This window comes from Urocitellus parryii, chromosome 5 (assembly GCF_045843805.1).
Source record: "Urocitellus parryii isolate mUroPar1 chromosome 5, mUroPar1.hap1, whole genome shotgun sequence".
In the NCBI taxonomy this organism is placed as follows: Eukaryota; Metazoa; Chordata; class Mammalia; order Rodentia; family Sciuridae; genus Urocitellus; species Urocitellus parryii.
In genome coordinates, this window is record NC_135535.1 from 9691180 (window position 1) to 9713156 (window position 21977).

The 21977-nt window shown below is 46.3% G+C and overlaps 2 protein-coding genes across 3 annotated transcripts; one reads left to right on the forward strand and one right to left on the reverse strand.

Annotated features, from left to right (window-relative positions):
* The first annotated feature begins 3687 nt into the window (after window positions 1–3687).
* Window positions 3688–17251, forward strand: Josd1 (Josephin domain containing 1). 2 transcript variants are annotated; one of them, XM_026411492.2, is made up of 5 exons: window positions 3688–3909; window positions 4145–4958; window positions 14187–14315; window positions 14438–14632; window positions 15247–17251. In XM_026411492.2, exons 2-5 carry the CDS (start codon window positions 4774–4776, stop codon window positions 15344–15346), a joined length of 609 nt encoding a protein of 202 aa, XP_026267277.1. In that variant the 5' UTR covers window positions 3688–3909; window positions 4145–4773; the 3' UTR covers window positions 15347–17251. The 2 variants fall into 2 exon arrangements, with proteins under 2 accessions (XP_026267277.1, XP_026267278.1); XM_026411493.2 differs by having other exon boundaries at window positions 3688–3891.
* Window positions 17252–18858: 1607 nt separating this feature from the next.
* Tomm22 (translocase of outer mitochondrial membrane 22) lies at window positions 18859–20222 on the reverse strand. The gene is made up of 4 exons (XM_026411469.2): window positions 20089–20222; window positions 19745–19863; window positions 19199–19316; window positions 18859–18979 (listed from the first exon to the last, which is right to left on the reverse strand). Exons 1-4 carry the CDS (start codon window positions 20206–20208, stop codon window positions 18905–18907), a joined length of 432 nt encoding a protein of 143 aa, XP_026267254.1. The 5' UTR covers window positions 20209–20222; the 3' UTR covers window positions 18859–18904.
* Between the last annotated feature and the right edge of the window lie 1755 nt (window positions 20223–21977).

A 21977-nucleotide genomic window follows, 5' to 3' on the forward strand; every position in this document is an offset into this window, starting at 1 on the left:
GGGCAACTATACAAACAAAAACAAAGGCCAGTAGCGAAAAGATAAGCCAAAAAGCATGGGAGCCCGCGCGCACACACACACACACACACACACACACACACACACACTCTCTCTCTCTCTCTCTCTCTCTCTCTCTTTTCTGGTGAACAGCTATGCCAAAATCTAGGGTCTGTTAAGGTAGTTTCCTTCAGATTTTTTTTTCCTACTGTCATCAGCTGTGGAAAGCCCCAATCCAAAATGTCATCCAAAATGCACCAATTTTAATGTCTTAAGTTTCCATTTCAAACATCAGAAAAACCTTAGAATTTTACTGGTAGGTGAAAAGAAGGATTAACCCAAGACCTAATGCTGGCTGGCCTTGGCCACTCATCCTAAGCAGTAGGTGAGAAAGGACAATCATTTGAGAAGTTACTCCAGTTTTAGGGTTTGAATTGCAAGATTTAATGAGCAACAGACAGGGTTAAATACATAACTGAGCATAGTGTGCTGGTGCAAGCCTGTAATCCCAGAGGCTGGGGTTGAGACAGGAGGATCACAAGTTCAAAGCCGGCCGTAGCAAAGGCAAGGCACTAAGCAACTTGGTGAGCCCTTGTCTCTAAAACAAAATAGGACTGGGGATGTGACTCAATGGTCAAGTGCCCCTTAGTTTAATCCCTGGTACCAAAAAAAAAAAAAAGGCCTTGTTAGCCTTTTAGTCGCAGGGATCTATCTACCTGAAAGAGTCTCATCTTGTTTCTGTTTTAAAGTAGGAAAGTAGGTATCATCAAGTCTTGTTTGTACAAACACAGCTGGGCAGCTGGGAATCTGGAACAAGAAGTCATTAAACTTCAATGGTCGTGATAATAGTTCCTTTGATATGTTTTTTTTCTTCTTCCTGGCCAAATTGTTCACCAGCATCTTACAACCCTATCTGGTCCCAAAATACTAAAATCTTAGTTAGCAAAGCGAAATATACTGTCAGGCATGGTGGTGAATGCCTGTATTCCCAGTGATTCAGGAGGTGAGGCAGAAGTATCCCAAGTTTGAGGCTAGCCTGGGTAATTTAAGTTTGACCCTGTGTCAAATTAAAAAATAAAAAGCATTGGTAGTATAGCTCAGTGGCCAATCCCAGCACCACAAGACATACAAAAACTGAATATTAAGACACTATATTCTACAATAATTTGTGCCTATGTTAAATGGCACAATTATTCAGTCTTCATTGCAATTCCTGTTATGAATTTTCTAAATCATTGGCATCTCCCAAGTGATTGATGCTTTTTTTCTTTATCATACTGAGGATTGGACACAGGTGCACTTAATCACTGAGCCACAACCCCAGCCCTCTTTATTTTTGAGTTATGGTCTCAATAAATTGCCAAGACTGGCCTCAAACTTGCAATCCTCCTGCCTCAGCTTCCTGAGTCTCTGGGATTATAGGTGTGCACCACAGCAACTGGCAGTGACCAATGTTTTCTTGTATACTAGTAAATCAACTGACAGAGACTGGTTACAGAAAGACAAAAATCAAGGGTTGAGAATTTTACTGGGGATCAAAGAAGAACTGAAGTTTAAGTTGATCATTAATGGCGAATTATTTAATCAAGTCTATATGATTAAGTTTCCATGAAACCAGAAAAGGACCAAGTCTGGGGGTCTTCCAGAGACATGAATGTCTCTGAAGGCTTGTACATGCCCTCTGCATGGCAGCTCCATGCCCTTCACACACACCTTGGTGCAAGTCTCTTCCATCTAGCTGTTCATCTACATCCTCTGCAGTATCCTCTATAATAAACTGTCAAACTTAAAGAGTTTGCCAGAGTTCTCTGAGCTGCTCTAGCAGATTAATCAAACCAAAGAGGGACTCATGGGAACCCTGATTAATAGAGTTGGTCTGCCAAAGTTCCAGAGGTCCAGACTTGCATCCAGCATCTGAAAATGAGAGGTAGTCTTGTAGAACCCCGCCCTTAACCTGTGGATCTGATGCTCTCCCTAGGTAGTCAGAGTCCAACTGAATTGCCAGGTACAGTGGCACATGCCCATAATCCCAGTGACTCAGGAGGCTGGGGCAGGAGGATGGAGGATTCAAAGCCAACTTTAGAAACTTGGCAAGGCTCTAAGCAACTGAGCAAGACACTGTCTCTAAATAAAAATAAAAATAAGGGCTGAGAATGTGGCTCAGAAGTTAAATGCCTGGGGGTTCAATCTCCAATACAAAAAAAAAAAAAGAAAATCCAACTGAATTAAAGGATATTCACCTGGTGTCTACTGCAGAACTGATTGGTTTCTTGGCAGGGGGTGCAGGGGGGTGTGCTCCACATTTTGGTTACCAGAAGTGCTGTGTTGTATTAACTCCATTGCTCAGACCAACATTTAACATCTTAACAATTGGGTCTTCAGAAAGAGTTCACGTTTGAAATGTGCTGACACCTGATAGCAGACTAAAAAGTATGCTTTTCCCACTATATGATAGCAGACTAAAAAGTATGCTTTTCCCACTATAGGACTTTGCCTAGAAAAGATACTCTCAGAGCAGATGCTTCATGAATTGAATGGGAAAGTCTAAAGTAACATTTTAGAGGGAATTCCCTACCCATCTTTTATCCTCTTTCTGAAGACAGGTTAGCCTCCGTTCAAATCCTGAATCCAAGACAGACTTAGGTGACTTCCAGTACTTAATTAACTTCTTTGTGAGGCAGTTTTCTCCTAAGTCAGAGGGATCTAATAGGATAATTGGCAGTAAATATGTTAATATACGTAAAGCACTTAGGACAGTGCCTTGCACAACAAGCCTTTTAAGTACACCATTATCCCGTAGGCCGCTTTCAAACGACAAAAGTTTAAGATAACTTAAAAGTAGTCTGAATAGAGGACCACACTCAAAATCTTGAGTCGAATTGAAGCATGGTCAAAAAACAAAACAAAACAAACAAACCAAAAAAAAAAAAAAACCTGAATTCGAGGTGTGACTTATTTTTTATTGTTTTACCCATTTTCTTAACAAAAAATTCAAAAGGCGAGCAGCCAAGGTGGATAACGACGCCTTTCACAGCCCCAGGAGTAAAGGGAGGAAAAGCTAAGCCCACTTGGGTCTGCAAGTAGTTTGCTTCTGACACACACAATCGCTCAGCTGGACCCTGAGAAAGCACCAAAGAGCCCGTGGACACCGTTAGTGTGGAGAGAACCGAAATACGACACCACGGAGCTGGAAGAGGATCCCACTTTTCGCTTGAAATGTGACTCCCGGTGAGGCGCACACCCTCGGTGCTCCTGGTAAGCTCGAGGCGGTCGGGCTCTCTAACCAAGAGATTTGCGCGCGACCGCTTCCGTAAGGTGTGTTAAAACCACCTGGTGAAAGGCGCACTAGGCAAACAAACAAACAAACAAAAAAACGGTCAGCGCAGGAATCGCAGTCCAGGTTCGAGAAAGCACTTTGCCCAGAGACAGGAGCGGTGGGCAGGGCCGCACGCAGCGGCTGGCTGGGTCGCCGCCCCGGAACCGTGGCGCCGCGGCCGCCTGAGGGAGGAACGGGCGTCGAGGTCGGACTCCCCGCCTGGAGCGGGGCCGCCGAAGCCAGACACATCCAGTGCCCTGCATTCCCGCACCCGGCGACACGCGAGCCTCGCAAATCCCCAGACAGCTCCGCGCGGCCGGACTCTCGCCAAGGCGCGGCGGCCGCGGCTCCACAGCTGGCGCCGCTGACGTCAGGCTGACGTCAGGCCTGACGCCGCGGCGGGGAGGGCGGGGACGGCGCGGGAGGGCGTTTCCGGAGCGCGCGCCGGTAGAGGGGCGCTGACGTCGGGCTCAGGTGCGCGCGCTCGTCCGCGCGCGGCCCAGGTGGCGGCTAGCAGCTCTAGGTGGCGACCCGCGGCGGAGAGGGGGCGACCCACGGCGCGAATCCAAGCTGTCCCGGTGCGGCCGGGAGCCGGGGTAGGGGGCGCGGCGGGAGGGCGCCCAGGCTTGCACGTGACTGGCGGGGAGGTCAGGGCCGAGGCGGCGAGCCGGGTGGCCCGGGGCCCCGGAGGGCGAGGCGAGTGTCCGGCCCCACCCCTCCGGGCCTGCCCGGCGCCGCGCAGGACCGTCCCGCGGGCAGGGGCCAGGCCCGCCGCGCCCCTTCCCCAGCCCGCCCGCCGGGCGGAGCTGACCAGAGCTGTCTCCTCCGCAGGGCCGCGGCGGGAGGACGAGAGCCCGCGCTTCCCGAGGAGCTGTGCCCGCCTCGCCACCGCGCTCGGGAGGATGGAGGGCTGCCCCCGAGGCCCCAGCGCGACCCGCGATCCCACGCTGGCCGGCCCTCGCTAGCTGCTCCGGTTGTGCGTTTTATCCACCACCCAGGCCTTGTCTCCTGAATCTGTGGCGTCGTGATTCGAAAGAAATGGAAGAAAAGGAACGATGTGACCGATTGTTTTTGGTCTTCCTGCTTTGAGGCCTGGTGGCATTTTCAGGGAGGAAAGAAAATACTGCAAGGAAATAGTGTCTTTTAGGAGCAGGGAGGGAGGGGAGGGTGGGAAAAGGGCAACAGGATCTTACATTTTATATGAGTTTTAAAAAATTCTGCACTTTGACAGTGATGGTGAAATAAACTAATCCAAAAGCTATTTTTCTATTGAGAAGAGAGAAGAGGTGGCTTTTCCCCACTTTTGAGTTCAACCTTTTCTCCCAGTGTCAAAGCATAAATCATGGACACCAGAGAATAAAGTGGACCTCAGGAATCCTGAAAAGACTGAGAAGTTTACATCTTCCTCAGGAGGGAATTGTGGGTGTTTTCAACCCTCTTTGGAACCTCAAACGAAAAACATGAGTTGCATGCCATGGAAAGGAGACAAGGCCAAATCTGAATCCTTGGAGCTGCCCCAGGCAGCACCCCCACAAATCTACCATGAGAAACAACGCAGGGAGCTTTGTGCCCTCCATGCCCTCAATAATGTCTTCCAGGACAGCAACGCCTTCACGCGGGAAACGCTGCAAGAGATTTTCCAGAGGTAGGGCACCTCTTCTTGGCATCCTGATACTCACTGGTATTTCTGAATTTGAGTGGGTAGGGCATCTCAGGTGCTTAAGCCTTCAAACCTACAGGTATTAGCTAGATGCTGTCAGTGGGTATAAGAGATGCAGGAATGAGAAAGAGAATCACTATCATGTATGTGCTACCTACTCTGGAATAGCCTTAGTTGTATTATTTCAAGTGATCTGCTCAACAGTGCTGTGGAATCCATGTTATATCTGTTGTTATTTCCATTTTACGGATAAAGACAGCTCAGTGAAGTTCAATGATGTGACCACTGTAGCGTAGCAAGCACTGGAGCCAAAGTTGAAGTTAGGTTTCTATCCTGCTGTTAACTACTGGGTTAGAATGCCGCCTCCTCAAGTCCTGCCACCAAGGAGTTTACAGTGTAGAAGGGGGACAAGATGTGTCTACATTCATTCAGTCACCTGTCATCAAAGGTGGAATGTGGCAGGTACCACAAGAAAGTTGTGCATACTGTGCTCCAGCTTCTCTTTGAGGCCATGTGCCAGCATTGATGCTTTTCATGCATTGTTTTGTGTGGCTACTTCTGAACAGTTTGTTTTACTGATAGAGAAACAGGAAGAAAGGTCAGGTAATTTGTCCAAGTAGCTTCTAAGTAGCAAAGCTAACATTTGAAGCTGATTCCAGATCCCTCCCCTTTCTACTTTATTCTAGGTGGCTGGCCTTTCTTCCCTCCTTCCTTCCCTCCCTCCCTCCCTCCCTCCCTCCCTCCCTTCCTTCCTTCCTTTCTATACCAGCTATTGAACCCAGGAGCACTTAACCACTGAGCCACATCCCCAGCCCTTTTATTTTTATTTAGAGACAGGGTTTCACTAAGTTGCTTAGGGCCTTGCTAAGTTGTTGAGGCTGGCTTTGAACTTGCCGTCCTCCTGCCTCAGCCTCCCAAGTCACTGGGATTACTGGTGTGCACCACTGCACCGGACCTAGATGGCCTTTCTTACCTACTAAAGCAAATGCCACGAGTGGGTAGAAGTTCAACTTGTTGTTCTTTGCTTTGATTTTCTGAATTATTTTGCCAGAGGGTTTGAGAATTAGTTCTGCAGTGTCTAGGTAGAGATAGCAGCACGTCTGCAGTCCATTGGCGGTGAGCCTATCTGATCACTCAGAGAGGTTGGTTAGCCTTACTTAATTCTCAGTGCAGGGAAAGCTTAAGAATTCTGTTCTATTCTCTCTCTCTCTCTCTCTCTCTCTCTCTCTCTCTCTCTCTCTCATCACTCAGAGAAGGTTGGTTAGCCTTACTTAATTCTCAGTGCAGGGAAAGCTTAAGAATTCTATTCTATTCTATTCTATTCTATTCTATTCTCTCTCTCTCTCTCTCTCTCTCTCTCTCTGATCACTCAGAGAAGGTTGGTTAGCCTTACTTAATTCTCAGTGCAGGGAAAGCTTAAGAATTCTATTTTCTCTCTCTCTCTCTCTCTCTCTCTCTTTTTTGTGCTGGGGATTGAACCCAGGGTCATTGAACCATTAAGCTTTGTCCCAAGTTGTTTTTATTTTGAGGCAGGGTCTTGCTAAGTTGCTGAGGGTATTGCTGAGTTATTGAGGCTGGCGTCCAACTTGCAGTCCTTCTACCTCAGCTTCCTTAGTTGTTGGAATCACAGGTGTGTACCACCATGCCTGGCAGCTCAAGAATTCTTCCAGCAGTGTATATTCAGCATAGTTCCAGAGGACCCTTTTTTGATTCCCTTCACTTAAATAGGAAATTACTGAGCATTGGAACCTGAATAATAGCTAAAATCAACCAGTTTGCAGTGATTTGTGGATCATTTACTCTGAGAGAACCATAGGCATTCTCTTAAAAGAATGTTAATCCAAGTATACTAACAGAACTATAATGAGAGTAATTGTTTTCCAATTCCAATAATATACAAAGTAGTGCCTTTACCTTAACAGACCAGATGTGTCTGCATCATGACCATTATCTGGCAGCAAGAAGATTTCACCTGGGAAGTAAGATAATGTGTCTCGTGTCACCAAGTCATGTGACATAAAGGAAGACCCAGTTCACTGAATTGATTTCTTTTGGCCAGCCATTGATATTTCTTATTTTCCTACTTGGATTATCTGCAAATTGTTTTCTAATCCAGAATTAGAAGGAAGATTCACAGTGATTACCTGAATATGCTTGATGCTTTATGATATGTATTGGCAATCCCAAAACGACTGAATAGCAGTGGTCCTAGGAAACTAGAACTCAGTGTAGGAATTTGCCCAGTATTACCCACTAGTAAATATCAGATATAAAATTCTGCGAATGTGGGCTGGGGTTATGGCTCAGCAATAGAGTGCTTGCCTAGCACATGTGAGGCACTGGGTTTGATCCTCAGTACCACATAAAAATCAATCAATCAATAAATAAAGTTATTGTGTCCATCTACAACTAAAAATTTAAAAAAATTCTATGAATGTAGTCATATTAGGTTAGAAAACATTTTACTTCTGTAAATTTGACTTCTGGTTGGACAAGAGGCGCAATCATGATGAGATCACTAACATGTGAACAGTGCTATTCTGAGGGCTTCCCTGGGGCTAGTTCAGTCCTCACACTGAGCTTGGGAGGTAGACTTTATTTTCCATTTTTCTAGATGAGGAAATTGGCACAGATAGTTTACAAAGATATTAATGGCAGGATTTGGACCCAAGCTTTGTGGCTCCAGGGCTTGCCTCCTAATTGCTTCAGCTGCTTGCTTCATCCTGGCAAGATTTGTCAGAGCTGTCCTAGCACCAGAGCTATTCCCCCTGCTAGTAAGTGGGACTGTGGATCTGGACTGTGATCAACAAGAGTTTGTGGCTATAGCAGTCTTTCAGCTGTGTTTTCCCTGAGTAGAAGAATGCTGGATGCTTGCTAAACCCTTTCATGGAACCAGGGTCCTCTTTTTTTTTTTTTTTTTGAAGATTTTGCAAATTATATAGTGCTTCTCAGTTCTCTATTAGCACAGTATAAAAATCCACCTTAAAAAAAAAAAAAAAAGTCAACCTAAGATCCACCTCAGTAAAAGCAAATCAGTACATAAAAGAGAAGTCCAGTAGTGGAATTCTGTATGGAGCATTTTAAATGGAAAGATTCTATCAGGATACATAGAAACAAAAGAAGTATGGAAAGAATCCAGAGAAAAAGCAAAGAGAGAAAAGGTGAAGGAGAGTAGATGGAATTTTTAAAACAAACACTAACCAGCTGCTGCAGTGTGCCAGGCACCGCAAGCCTCCTTGGAGAACACAGCTGGACAGGACATCTTGGGGCTGTACCGAGCATGCCTTGAGAACATATTGAAGTGAGAACCATAGAATTCACAGCAATTTGAAAGTGAAAAGGTGATCACCTTATATCTTGAAGCAAAGGAGAGGAATTCTGGCAGGTTTAACTAGGTAACTTTAAGTTCTCAGATCTAAAGTTCTTTGCTGGTTTGAAGATATAACTGATGAGTGGTAGAAATGGGAGAAAAATGTCAGTAAGTGCTATTTGTTGAGAGGGTTTATCCTAACAGTTGAATTTTAGCCAGATAAAAGAGAAGAAATACAAAAATAGCAGGGTGGAGTTTGAATAGAGTTGAGCCACATGCCCACCCCTTTTTATGAAATGACTCATGCTTGGAATACAAATGAATAGGAATGTGGAACTGAGCTAATGGCTGGTCAGCAACAAGGGGCCAAGGAAGAGAAAAGTTGGGTATAACTGAGGCTTGTGCCTAGAGAGAAGCCCAGAGACAGTGGGCAAATGTCCATCAATTTGTATCTGTGTAGATGAGGGGTTTGACCTTATATAGTGTATCCAGGCTTTGAAAAAGCAGGGTCACAGAAGTCAAACAGAAAGTGCTCAGACCTCAGACATTTTCATTAGATTCATCCCAATTTTTCAGAGATCAAATGTTCTTGCAGCTAGCAATACATTCCTCTTTCAAATAGAATTGCTGTTCAAGTGTAACTGGATGAAAACTGGCTTGATGGAGGAAAACTAAAGAAAGTTGGAAGGAACAAAGAGAATAGGGATAGTGGTAAACAACCAGCATTCTCTACCACAAAGGACGAGCACTCCAACTTCTCCATTAGAAGATCCCTGAGCAGGTAGAAAGGGCCACATTTAAAAGTGAGGCAGTTGCTGGCACTGTGGCCCCACTTGCAATCCCGGTGACTTAAGAGGTAAGGCAGGAGGATTGCAAATTTGAGACCAGCCTCAGCAACTTAGTGAGGCCCTGAGCAATTTAGTGAGACCCTCAGGAACTTAGTGAGACTCTGTCTCAAAAAATAAAAAGGGGTAGGCATGTGGCTCAGTGGTAAAATTTCCCTGGGTTACCTCCCTGCACTCACCACCCCTCCCCTACCCCCCCCCCCCAAAAAAAAAAAAAGGTTCCATGGAAGAGAGGATGTGAACTTGAGCTTGAAGAAGTTATGGGATTTGGGGTTGGGGATGTGGCTCAAGCGGTAGTACGCTCGCCTGGCATGCATGCGGCCCAGGTTCAATCCTCAGCACCACATACAAACAAAGAAATGTTGTGTCCGCCGATAACTAAAAAATAAATATTAAAATTCTCTCTCTCTCTCTCTCTCTCTCTTAAAAAAAAAAAAAAGTTATGGGATTTGGCTTAGAACCAGAAGTAGGAGAAAAGAATAGAGGCCACATAGTCATGGTACTGGAAGTGTACTAAGCCTCATGAGAAGGGAACAGCAGGTGGAATAGGGCTGGAGGATTTGGAGGTGGCCGCTCAGGCAGTTGGCTCCACTGTCAGTACGTATGTAATATTGTGGGTTTTTTTCTTTTTCTTTTTTTTGGTACCAGGGATTGAACTCAGGGACACTTAACCACTGACCCACATCCCCAGTTCTTTTTATTTTTTATTTTGAGACAGAGTCTTGCTAAATTGCTTAGGGACTTGTTAAGTTGCTAAGGCTGGCCTCAAACTTGGGATACTCCTCCCTCAGCCTGAGCCACCAGAGTTGCTGGGATTACAGGTGTGCGTCACCATGCCAGCCTAGTTCATTTGTAAGGGAGGGAAATGACAACTTGGTGAATGTGGTAGGAATATATAAGCTAAATCAGTGGAAGTAGTGTTTATAAGCAAGGAGATGAGTTTGGGGAACCTATTTCAAAAGTCCTGGTTTTAGTCTCTGTAGTGGCTCACACCTGGAGTCCCAGCTGCTTGGAGAATCACAAGTGTGAGGCCAGCCTGGGCAGTTTAGTGAAAATCCTGTCTTACACAAAAGGAAGGAAGATGTAGCTCCGTGGTAGAGTGCTTGCCTAGCATTATGATTAGCAGGTCATCCTAGTACTGAAGAGGAAAAAAATCCAGGTCTATAGTGAAGGGAGAGATAGAGGAAGTGGACAGGAAAGAAATCTGAGAGAGAGAAGATGGAGGCTGAGGAAGAGAGATCCTTAGAACACGAAATCTGAAAGGTGTACCTTAGAACAAATGTCTGTGGGGGTCAACTCTGGGAACTGAAGCATATTATGTAATCCTCTTCTGGAGGTTCAAGGTGAAGACTGGCATATGGGGACTCCCAGGAACCCTGTTTACTCCCTTGGTTCATTAATTTACTGTACAGAAGTATCCCATATCTTCAGGATCCTCCAATTATGAGTCTAGAACTAGGATCACCAGACGCATGCTCAATAACTCACTGCCCTGCTGGGAGCCTGCCAGAAGCAGACAGCAGCATCAGCCCTGGGGGAACCTTCATCCCTGGGTGGAGGGAAGGGAGCCTGCTGGAGCTCAATACCTGGGACCTGACGGGTGCTCTGTCCTGTTGAGCTGTGTTGCAGCCCCAGGCTTTGGGGACTCAGCTGACCTTTCCTTTCACAACCCTGCACCACCTCCCACTCTGACTCTTGGGTCACTGCTGTAAGACAGCAAGCACAACTGCAAATTATTCTCTCTCTCTTTTTTTGTTTTTGGTACTGGGTATTGAACCCAGGGACGCCAATCTACTGAGCCACATCCTCACCCCTCTTTTTTTATTTTATTAGAGACAGGGTCTTGCTGAGTTGCTTAGGTCCTCACCAAGTTGCTAAAGCTGGCTTTGAACTCACTTCCTGAATCAGCCTCCCAAGCTGCTGGGATTACAAGGCATGTGCCACCACACCCAGCTACAACTGCAACTTCTAATGAACACATTTTTAAATAATTGTATCACTTGTAAGTGTTCATTGTCAAATCAGTTAAAACTATCAGACTTTGAATTTGTTTTTACAATACCGAGGATTGAATCTGTGGGGGCTCTACTGAGCTACATTCCTTTTTTTTTTTTTTTTTTTAAATACAGCGTCTTGCTAAGTTGCTCAGGACATTGTTCAGTTGCTGAGGCTGGCCTTGAACTTGTGATCCTCCTGCCTCAGCCTAATCCCCCTGATTCTCTGGGATTATAGGCATGTGCCACTACACCTGACCCCAGATCTTTTTATTTTTTTACTGTGAGACACTGTCTTGGCAAGTTGCCCAGAGTAGCCTCAAAATTGCCATCCTCCTACCTCAGTCTCCTGAATTGTTGGGGCAAGCATATGCCACCATGCCTGCCTTAGACTTCATGCATTTACTTATAAAATATAAATAATTCATCCCCTCATAGTTTCCTGTGAGGATTGAGACACATATTAAAGCACCTATCTTAGTGCTTAGAGTGGGTATTGAGTACGTGGGAATTGTTCTACAGGTCAAGTGTTCGGTTACAGAATGGAGTTTGGTGTTCTTGGATTTCCCCATCTTTGCTAGCTCTGGAAGTAAGCAATAAGCCCTTTTATTTTAAAGTCTACTAGTATTTAGAGCAGAAGATAAAGAAATAATAACAGAAATAAGCAGAACATTTCAACAAACTCCTTGAGTGTGTTGCCTGTCCCCTGTAGGTCCTGGGTGTGCGGTGTTGACTGGACGGTCAAGGCTCCCGCTGCACTCTAGAACAGAGGAACAGGCAATGTGTTCCGTACTGATGGAGGGCTAGAAGTGAACCAGAGCAGCCAGAAGATGAATGAACTGGGAGAAACTTACAGTGGGGTGGTCAGAAAGGCCTTTCTGTGACAGTTACATTTAAGACCAAGTGATAAGGAGCAAAACCAATGAAGAGCTCAGGGAAGAGCATTGCAATTAGCAGGGACATCGAGTGAGTGCCATGTGAGGAAGAGCCTTGAGTCTTTAAGAAACAGAAAAAGGTCTTGTAACAGGAGGTGAGAACAGAGGTCAGCAGGATCCTGAGGGCCTTGCCAGCCAAGGTAATTCGGGTTGTATTTATGTGCTGTGGGCATGGTTGGAGGGGTTTAAGTTAGTGGCAGCAGTGTGTTTGATGTTTGGACAAAGTATCAGTAAGGGGTTAGTGGTGTAGCTCTGTGAGACTGCTTGTCCAGCATGTGTCAGGCCCTGGGTTTGATCCCCGGCAACACAAAAAAATGGGGGTGGGATGGGCGTGGGATTCAGTGTGGTTGCTGTGTATGCAGGAGAGTTGACATTTTTGACTGAAGTCTGGATTCTATTCTGGAGATGGCACTTGGCAACCTCCTGGGTACCTCTCCTCTGCCCCTGTCCTGAGGAATTCACCACATTACTCTCCTTCCCCTTCTCAGGAAAGTTGAGGGAATGCAGACCCTCCTTCACAATGTCCTTTTCTGAGCCCAGCATGGTGTACACATGTGTAATACCAGCAATTTGGTAGGCTGAGGCAGGGAGATCGCCAGTTTCAAGCCTCGGCAACTGTTTCAAAATAAAAACTGGGGTGTGGCTCAATGGTAGAGCACCCATGGGTTCTATCCCAGCACAGGGAAAAAAAAAAAAAATTTGTGTATGGTCCAGAATGCTTTTAGGCCATGCATCCTAGGTTAGCATGCGCCTCACTGCTTTTTATTGCTTCACATCTGGCTCCAGCTCATGAATTTATGCATAGGGACCTCTGTGTGCCTGTGTGTGCTGGTGGTGGGGAGAACTGAGGATTGAACCCAGGGGCACTCTGCCACTGGCTGGGTGACATCCTCAGCCCTTTTTAAAAATTTGAAACAGGGTTTTGCTAAGTTGCTGAGGCTGGCCTCAAACTTGTGATCCTCAGCTTCCTGAGTTGTTGGGGTTACAGGTGTGCATCCCCCTGTCTTGGTCCCTGTATACCTTTAGGTGTTTAATGATTGCCAAGTGTGAAAGCCTTAAGTAGAAAGTATTTAAGTTATAAAAAGCAGGAGTGATAATTACTGCCATGCAAATGAAAACATCACCTATTTTTTTTACTGTCTTTAAAAAAAAAAGATTATATCAGGCTGGGGTTGTGGCTCAGTGGTAGAGCACTTGCCTAGCCTGTGTGAAACCCTGTGGGTTTTTTTTTTTTTTTAAAGAGAGAGGGAGAGAGAGGGAGAGAAAGAGAGAGAGAATTTTTAATATTTATTTTTTAGTTATTGGCGGACACAACATCTTTGTATGTGGTGCTGAGGATCAAACCCAGTCCGCACGCATGCCAGGCGAGTGCGCTACCGCTTGAGCCACATCCCCAGCCCTGAAACCCTGTGTTTGATACCCAGCACTGCACAAGAACATAAAAAAGTTGTGTCAGGGCAGGAAGATAAACAAGAGGAAGACTGTAGAAAGACTGCAGTAGGCTGGGGATTTCATGACTGAGACTCATTCATGGAATATTCTTTGTATCCATTGACTTCACTAGACACACTTCCCCCACATAGAGCCCAGAGGCCTCTACAACTGAGCTACACCCCCAGCCCTTTTTATTTTGAGACAAGGCCTCACTGGCTGGCCTCAAACTTGTGATCCTCCTGCCTCAGCCTCCTAGGTCACTGCGATCACAGGTGTGCACCACTGTAACAGTCTGTAGACACAATTTATAAATGGCAGGTAGATAGGTCTCACCTGACTTGTTTTGCAGAAAAAGCAAGGTGAGGGCTGGGTATTGTGGCTTAGTGGCAGAGCACTTGCCCAGCATGTGTGAGACACTGGGTTCGATTCTCAGCACCACATATCAATAAATAAAATTAACGTCCATTGACAACTAAAAAAATATTAAAAAGAAAAAAGAAAAAAAAGAAAGGTGATCCCTAGAGCAGCAGGATCCCAGGGAACAGAATACTTAAGTAGAAATTGGGGAAATTATACTTGATTGGGTGGGGGAGGGTAACCAGCTTCCAGTGTCCTGGTAGAAATTGCTCCTTTGGTATGGCCAGGGGGCATTAGGCAGACCAACAAGTCTCAACATCATCTTTTCACATTCATAGGTTATCTCCAAACACCATGGTGACACCCCACAAGAAGAGCATGCTGGGAAATGGGAATTATGATGTGAACGTCATTATGGCGGCTCTTCAGACCAAAGGCTATGAAGCTGTTTGGTGGGACAAGCGCAGGTAATGTGATGGGGAACAGCAGGTTGTGGTGCAGGCCTTGGTCGGGGATTCCTGGCATGAGGGGACTGCCTGGGACCTTAAGGCTGGCTGCCTCAGAGCCTGACATGGTTTCTCTTCTGCAGGGATGTTGGTGTTATTGCTCTCACGAATGTCATGGGGTTCATCATGAATCTGCCCTCCAGCCTGTGCTGGGGTCCACTCAAGTTGCCTCTCAAAAGGCAGCACTGGATCTGTGTTCGAGAGGTGGGCGGGGCCTACTACAACCTCGACTCCAAGCTCAAGATGCCTGAGTGGATTGGAGGCGAGAGCGAGCTCAGGTGAGTCCCAGTGTGGCTCAGCTGCTGGGCTTCTGGTTTGCTGTGTTGAGGGAAGTCAAGCTCATCTTTGGTTATTTGACAGAGGAAATGAAATTCTTATGTGCTCAGAGCCTCTCCCTGCCTTACTTGGAATCATGGGGTCTCAGACTGGAAAGGCCTTAACAAGGAATTTTGTCCCTTTGGTAAGCAGGGTCCACAGCCTGGGGTATTGGCCTTCTGGTCTGGTGGGGCTGGTGAGGTAATGTTCTTTCCGCCTGCACCACTGGCACAGTGTTGTTACCAGTTCAGAGAAAGGAAGATACACATTCAGCCAGAGGGTTAAATTGCCCTAAGATGAAAGTAGTTGGTTTTTTTTAAACAGAAGCACTTCGGAGTACTTTGCGCTTCTGTTTCTCGCCGAACCAGTTCCTCTCAGCAGTAATGTGAGGATGAGCAAAGATTCAGATTGGGATTTGAACTGGACAGACTTAGGGGTAACTCTAGAAGAACCTACTAGAACGTGTTAGGATTGCCAAGGGCATAAAGGATCAGGTGTCTGGTGACTTGTGGCCCTGAGACTGGAATTTGCAGTTCACCAGCATTTCGTTTTCTCTCACCTCTTCCTTTTTCCATAGGAAATTTCTAAAACATCATTTGCGAGGAAAGAACTGTGAGCTCCTGCTGGTGGTAGCAGAGGAGGTGGAGGCCCATCAGAGTTGGAGAGCTGACGTGTAGCACCGCTAGGTCCAACCCGTCCCTGCCTCGGTCCTCGAGCCCTCGTGATGCGCTGTGGCCTCTGCAGTAGGTCCGCCCTGCCACCTCCCCAAACATCTCATCGGGTTTCCCCTTCAGACTTGCCAGTGCAATAGGACGGATGTGTGGACTGTTACATGAACCCCCGGCATTGTCTGTGCCTGGGGAAGGCAGGCAGGAGCTCTGAGGGCTTAGGGCAAGCCACTGAAGGCCTTCGTTTTATTTTGGAGAAGAGAAGGAAAGGTGGGTCCGAGCTTATTTTCCCCTTTCTATGAGGACCTGACACAGGTTTTCTTGGAGTCTTCACTGCTGCTCCAGGCTCACCAGAGATGCTGCCTCCACTTTCGTCTCCTGTGGCACCCGTGTCTGAAGACATAGTAGTACACGCAAAGCCCAGTGACTGACTGAAGAACCCAGAGCATAAGCGTCTCTCAGGAAACCATCTCCAGAATCCCAGCAGCAGTGCTGCGTGCTGTCTGCAGTCCTAATGCCACCCCTCCCCCCACTTTTGAGGGTGGTTTATGGACAGCCTTGGAGTTTTATAATGAAAACTTCTTGAATATCCCAAGCCAGGTGGTTGAGTCCCCCAAGTCTAGCAAGACAGTGGTAGGATAGACATCTAAGAGGATGTGGCTAAGCCAAACTGGGAAAAGCATGGGGTGGCTTTCTTCACTCCAGTTTTGTCCCCACCATTTCACTACATTGATTTAGGAAGCTCTGGGGCAAAACATAAGGAAAAGGGGCAGTTTCCCCAGTTGGCCCACTCTGGCAAAATCAGAAGAAACATCTACCCTTGACAGGTTGGGTCAGCCAAAATCACGTGAAGAGTTTAAGAGCAGCTGGAATTGGTAGCTGGCCTGGGCTTGAAGCCTGTCACTGTAGTGACAAGCAACAGCCCTCAAATTAGGTGGTCATGTGCATTTTGTTATAGGACCTAGGTTTGTCATCTTCTTGTAGTTTCCTTAAAAATCAGAGGATTGACCTGCCTCCTACCTCTTGAAATAGTTGTAGGCTACTTTTCTCTTGTAACTTTGGAAAACAAGAGGGGAAATAAATAATACCACACGTGTCACCAAAGTGGCTGTGGTTGCCTCAAGACAGGAGGGCAGGCAGGGGTAACCTGGCCAGTTCTTACTGATCACTGGTCTTGGCAGGTCTGAGAGCTGCCCCATTGGCCATACTTCTCTCCACCAGAAGAGCCAGCCTGGGGCTTGCATGTGGATCCTAAGCAAGTGTAATGGGGAGGCTGAGGCGCTCTCCCCACTGTGACTGGAGTGCATGTTTACACCAGCACTTTTCTGCACACGTATCTTCAATCCAACAAGGCCGTTTTTTAAGCCAAGTAAGAGGCCCCAAGCGGCTACTGCACATTATGCCCTCAACAACTGGCCATGGTCTCTTCTGCACCATTTTCTACACCAGACCTGCTTGGCACCACAGGGAGCTCTCTACCCCTGCACAATGACATTCCAGCTAACACCAGCCAGAAGTTACAGCCAATCTTGCTGATTAATTGTCACAAGCAGGACCTTGGGTCCATTGGCACTGTTGGTGATTGCAAGCCATTTCCTGGGAAGAGGAGAAAACTTCCCACAAATCTGCTTGGGCCTGTGCAAATGGCACTTCAAAGTAGTCCCATGCACACGGAGTCCATGAGCCAATGGATATGCAAAGACGCTTCGACTTTTCAGGGCTGGTTTCTCTGTTCATATCCAATTCTGGTGCTTAGGAACAGGGACCCATGCTGATGCCCAAGGGCAAAAAGCCCCACTTTTAAAGAAGGGAGCAGGCCTGACCCTGATGCCCCACAAGGGGCAACCCTAGGCTTTTTCTTGCTTTTATTCCCCCCCCCTTTTTTTTTCTGTTGGCCTTGTGCTGGGTTTGTTTACAAAAGATGTATTTTGTTTAACCAAATATTAAAAATGGTAAACTCCATACACGAATCTCCTTGTCTGTCTAATATAATTATAAGAAGGGAGGGAAAAAAAAAACAAAACTTTAGTATGATGCAGCTTTAAAAGGAATTCCTTACCATCATCTCTCCACTTGGAGATATAATAGTTTGATCAAACTTCACCAAAAAATACAAAATATTCTCTTAAGTGGGATTTATTTCAAAAGTTACCATTGAAGCATTTTTCAGTTTAATGTTAGGATTGCCAATTTGAAGAACCAATATACAAAACACAACTTGTACCTCACTGACCAGCTTTTGCACTAGTGAAGCAAAATATGCATCCAAGCCAAGGACATGTCTAGAGTGTGTAGCAGGATTCAGTAGTCAGGAGGCTGGATTTGAATCCAGATCCAGCACTTATTATGAGGCCTGTGGATATTACTTAATCTTTCCATGGCTGTTTCCTCCTTTGCAAAACAGGAATACTGCTACCTCCAAAACTGCCTAGTACTGAGAAAAAGATTCACATCAAAGACTCTGTTTTATGCTCAAAAATTTTTTTGTTAAATGGAAAAACTGCAAAGTTCAAATATGGGGCTACAACTGACTTCATCATCAGTTTCTCCAATCACTAAAGCAGGCACAAAAATGTTCTTTTTCCCAACACTAGAAATCAATACTTCCTATAAGTTTATAACTGTGAAATGTCTATAGACTACGAAAACACTGGCCTGACCCTTTGCTTAGGTTGGTGGAACTGAATTGATTATTTTAATTCAGTGCAAAGTTGTCATTAAGAGGTTCTTGGCAAACAGTGCATTTTCTTTTTCAAAATTTAACTAACTTTAGGCCTTGAAATTATCAGTGGAGATGGAGATGCCAGCTTAGATGAGAGGAAATGTGAGGCATTGTATATCTTTGACCTTCAAAAATGGTACAAGTAACTTTTAAGTACTTATTACAGACACATGGATGACACTTTGAGTTGGAATCATTTTTAATATTTAAATACAAAAAGTGAGCACTGACTTTTTTTTACACACAGGTCTAATAGCCAAAATATGCAGAGGAAACGAGCCTCTGCTCTGTCCTCCATACTCACTGTCCCTATTTTGTGGCTGAAGCTATAAAACAGCCTCCCTTCAGTATACATGGGGCTTCCTGGTGCTTTACAAGACAGCCACAGTGCACTTTGTCAGTTTTAATAATAAAAATGTGCATGTTCCTTCCCAACATCTCCTTTAAAAAAAAAAAAAAAAAGAAGAAAGAAACAAAAGTCATTAATGGTCAGGGATCCTTTCCTCCCATTGTGGGGCATCATTTCTACCCCATAATGAGATAGACAGTGAGGAGATCTTCCAGTTAGGAGCAATGTACTAGAAGGGGTAAGGTGGCCAGAGCTGGAATAACCGTCTGCATAGCTGCATTCTGGTATCAGAGCGAGGCAGAAGAAACATTGAGGACAGCGTGGAGGGTACAGTTGAAAGTTGGGAGTCTTTGTGAGACTATGAGGGGAGAATTCTTCCCACCAGATTTGGATCAGTGTGCCACAGTTAACCCCCCGCCCCAAATAATCAGCAGTTCAAACATAATTGAATTTCAAATTTCTCCCATTGAGACAGCTCAAATATAGCAGTAACAATCTAGATCTTTCCAGGAAGTGAAGGCAGAGCCCCTGGCATTCCTCCTGACAGCCCTGTGTTAGGCCCTAGAAGTATCTGGAAAAGAAAAGGAGAGATGTAAGGCATTGTACAGGCCTAGATGTCATTTTCATGGTACCTGATGAGGCAGACAAAAACAATGCTGAGCACAGGCATCTAAAAGGGCCTGGGCCTAATCCCAATCCCCACCCACACAGTAACTGCTAATCTGTTGGTGCTGGAGAAATAAATAACTAGTGTCTCCCCCCTGGCAAAAAGTCAAGAGTTTGGGTTCACCTGCCGCTGTTGCAGTTGCTGCTGTTGCTCCATTTGTAATTTCTCAGTCTCAAAGACAACAGGAAGAACCAGTATCATAAAGGAAGTGGTCCCAATCCACAAGGCTGCCCTGGAAAACCTGCAGAGAGAGGGTGGGCAAGCAGAGAGAGATGCAAATAGGCAATAGATTAAGAACAAAGCAGTAACCAAACCTCTTTCACTATATACTCCAGTGCTTTTAATGTGTATTCTACCCACTCCTTGCATCATACTCCTCCTACCAGGGGCAGGAGGAGATTTTTCTGGGAGTTAGCTATAGCTGCTTAACAATCTTCTGAGTTCTTATAAAGCTACTTATACATCAATCATCTCAGATAAACTAACAACCTTGTCAAGTAAGAACCCCGCCATTACAGAAGAGAAAATTAGAACTCAGAAAGGTTAGGGTACAAGCAGTCCAAGGTCACTGGAACCCAGATCTGCTGCTTCCGAAGTCGGTATCTCTTTTCTCATAGGTTCAGACATCCCATGCACACCCCGCAATGTCTTTGCCCTCTCGTCCCTTACCTGTACATTTTTTGAGCCACGAAGAGGGAGAGATCAAAAGTGGCTCCGGCCGCGGACCGGACCCTCTCCGGGAACATCTCCGTCAGACCCCAGAGTCTCTCAGACAGGGTCTCATCTAGCTGTGGTGAAGGAGGTGCGGGTATTGGCCGAAGTAAGGGCATGCACCTGCGGCCCGCTGAGACGTGGGAAGACGCGGAGGCCGGCAGAGCTGGAGCATTCCCGGCCCAGCAGGGCCCCTAACCCCGCCTCCCGAGAAGCCGCCTTCGCGGGGATCCCGCAGCACGCGGATCCCACTCCCCGGGGCGGGCCCGCTCCTTGCCCCGCACCCCGCAGGGCCCTAGTACCTCGTCGTCATCGTCCTCTTCCAACTCTTCCTCAGTTTTCTCCGCGTCGCCTTTCGGGAGCAATTCATCGGGGGACAGCGGCTCCCCAGCGCCGGCAGCAGCAGCGGCGGCGGCAGCCATGGTGTAGGGGACACCGGAAGCGGAAGGGAGCAGTCGAGCTGGGCCCCGGGATGGACAGAGCGGCCCTTCCGGGAACGAGCAGCGTGGGGTCGGGAGAGAGCGGCACGTCCTGGCCGGTCGTTTTTCTGACTCGGCTCCGGGTACTGCAGCGGCGGCGTTCCCAAACTGTCTCTTGCCTTATCCTGGGGGTTCTGACTTCAGAGGGCCGAAAAAAACGCTCGGAAACTTTAGAAAAGCAGCTCCGGGTACTTCTGCAGTAATTTTGCGCAGTGATTGGGAGTGGACCCAGAAACCTGCGAGTGGACCCAGTTTAGCAAGCCTCCCTAGGATCACACTTCGAGAAACACCAGCCCGGTTTCATTTTCCTTGGGGGTATGCTTTTTTTGATAGGAATAAGCGACTTGGAGGTTTGTTGTCTTTGGGGAAACCATCAATTAAACCGTTTCAAGGTACTAAACAAAGGTAAGAGGGAAGGTAGAGGCGCCAGGTCCTGCGCGCGCATGCGTACTCTACAATCTTCGCCACCGTTGAGGTAGGCGATGTAATCTCAGTTTTTAAAACCGAGGAACTCGGGGTTGGGGCAGTGTTAGAGTACTTATTAGAGTGCATCCGTAGCATAGATGAGGCCCTGGACTCAACCTCCAACACTGCAAAGAAAATTTTTAAAAAAGAAGGCGGGAGAAGGTGCAGATTGCAGTAGTGGGGTGCTGCAAAGATTTCTAGAGGATGGGTTTCTAGAGTTGGGCTTGCTGGCCAGAGCGTATATATATTGAAGTTTTGCTAAATATTAGTAAGTACCCTCCAAAGAACTATATCCTATACATTCAAAACAGTAACAGGAGAGGCTGGTGGGGCTCAAGCCTGTAATCCCGGAGGCTCCAGCTTAGAGGCTGAGGCAGGAGGTAAGAAAGTTCAAAGCCAGCCTTAGCATTTAGCTAGGCTCTAAGCAGTTTAGCGAGACCTGTCTCAAAAAAACAAAACAAAACAAAAAATTAAAAAGGGGTGGGGATGTGGATCAGTGGTTAAGCACCCCTGGATTCAATCCCTGGTACAAAACCAAAAAGTAAACGGAAGTGTCCTATTTCCCACACCCTCCCTAGCATTAAATATTATCCATGTTTTCTTTTTGTGTTGTGGGGGGGAGTGGGGGGGTGTGGATACTAGGGATGGAACCCAGAGGCACTTTACCACTGAACTACAGGGTCTAACTAAGTTGCTTAGAGCCTGACTTAGTTGCTGAAACTGGCCTTGAATTTATTGTCCTGCCTCAGCTTCCTAAGCAGCAGGGATTACAGGCATACCATATTTTAATTTTTTGCCTCTACCATGAAGGTAAATGCTTCTTTTTATAATGTGCCCCCACAAATTATTAATACAAGGATTATTTGTATATATTTAGCCAACTGACCTAAATCACAGACTCTGAAGTTTGGATAGCCCAGATCCTTATCTGATCCATGAAAATGTAGTAATGAGTCTTTGTTGTATGCTTACATACTTTGGTGGGGCTTGGAGGCTGGCAATACCTCCTGATACAATCTTCAGGCTTTTCATCCTTGGAAGGGTATTTCTGAGTAAGGTTTTTCTTTTCTTTTTTGGTACCGGGATTGAACCCAGAGGGGCTTAACCATCGAGCCACATTCCCAGCCCTTTATATTTTGTTTAGCAACAGGGTCTCTCTAAGTTGCTTAGGGCCTTGCTAAAATGCTGAGTCTGTCTTTGAACTTGCGATCCTCCTGCCTCGGGAAACACCTAAGCCACTAGGATTA

Excerpts from the sequence above, each read along its gene's own strand:
- Josd1 (XM_026411492.2), top strand. The coding sequence starts at position 4,774 with ATGAGTTGCATGCCATGGAAAGGAGACAAGGCCAAATCTGAATCCTTG. Across the intron at positions 4,959-14,186 it reads CTGCAAGAGATTTTCCAGAG|GTTATCTCCAAACACCATGG; the intron begins GTAGGGCACCTC and ends TCACATTCATAG. Across the intron at positions 14,633-15,246 it reads GGAGGCGAGAGCGAGCTCAG|GAAATTTCTAAAACATCATT; the intron begins GTGAGTCCCAGT and ends CTTTTTCCATAG.
- Tomm22 (XM_026411469.2), bottom strand. The coding sequence starts at position 20,208 with ATGGCTGCCGCCGCCGCTGCTGCTGCCGGCGCTGGGGAGCCGCTGTCC. Across the intron at positions 19,864-20,088 it reads AAGAGGACGATGACGACGAG|CTAGATGAGACCCTGTCTGA; the intron begins GTACTAGGGCCC and ends CCTTCACCACAG. Across the intron at positions 19,317-19,744 it reads GTGGCTCAAAAAATGTACAG|GTTTTCCAGGGCAGCCTTGT; the intron begins GTAAGGGACGAG and ends CTCTCTCTGCAG.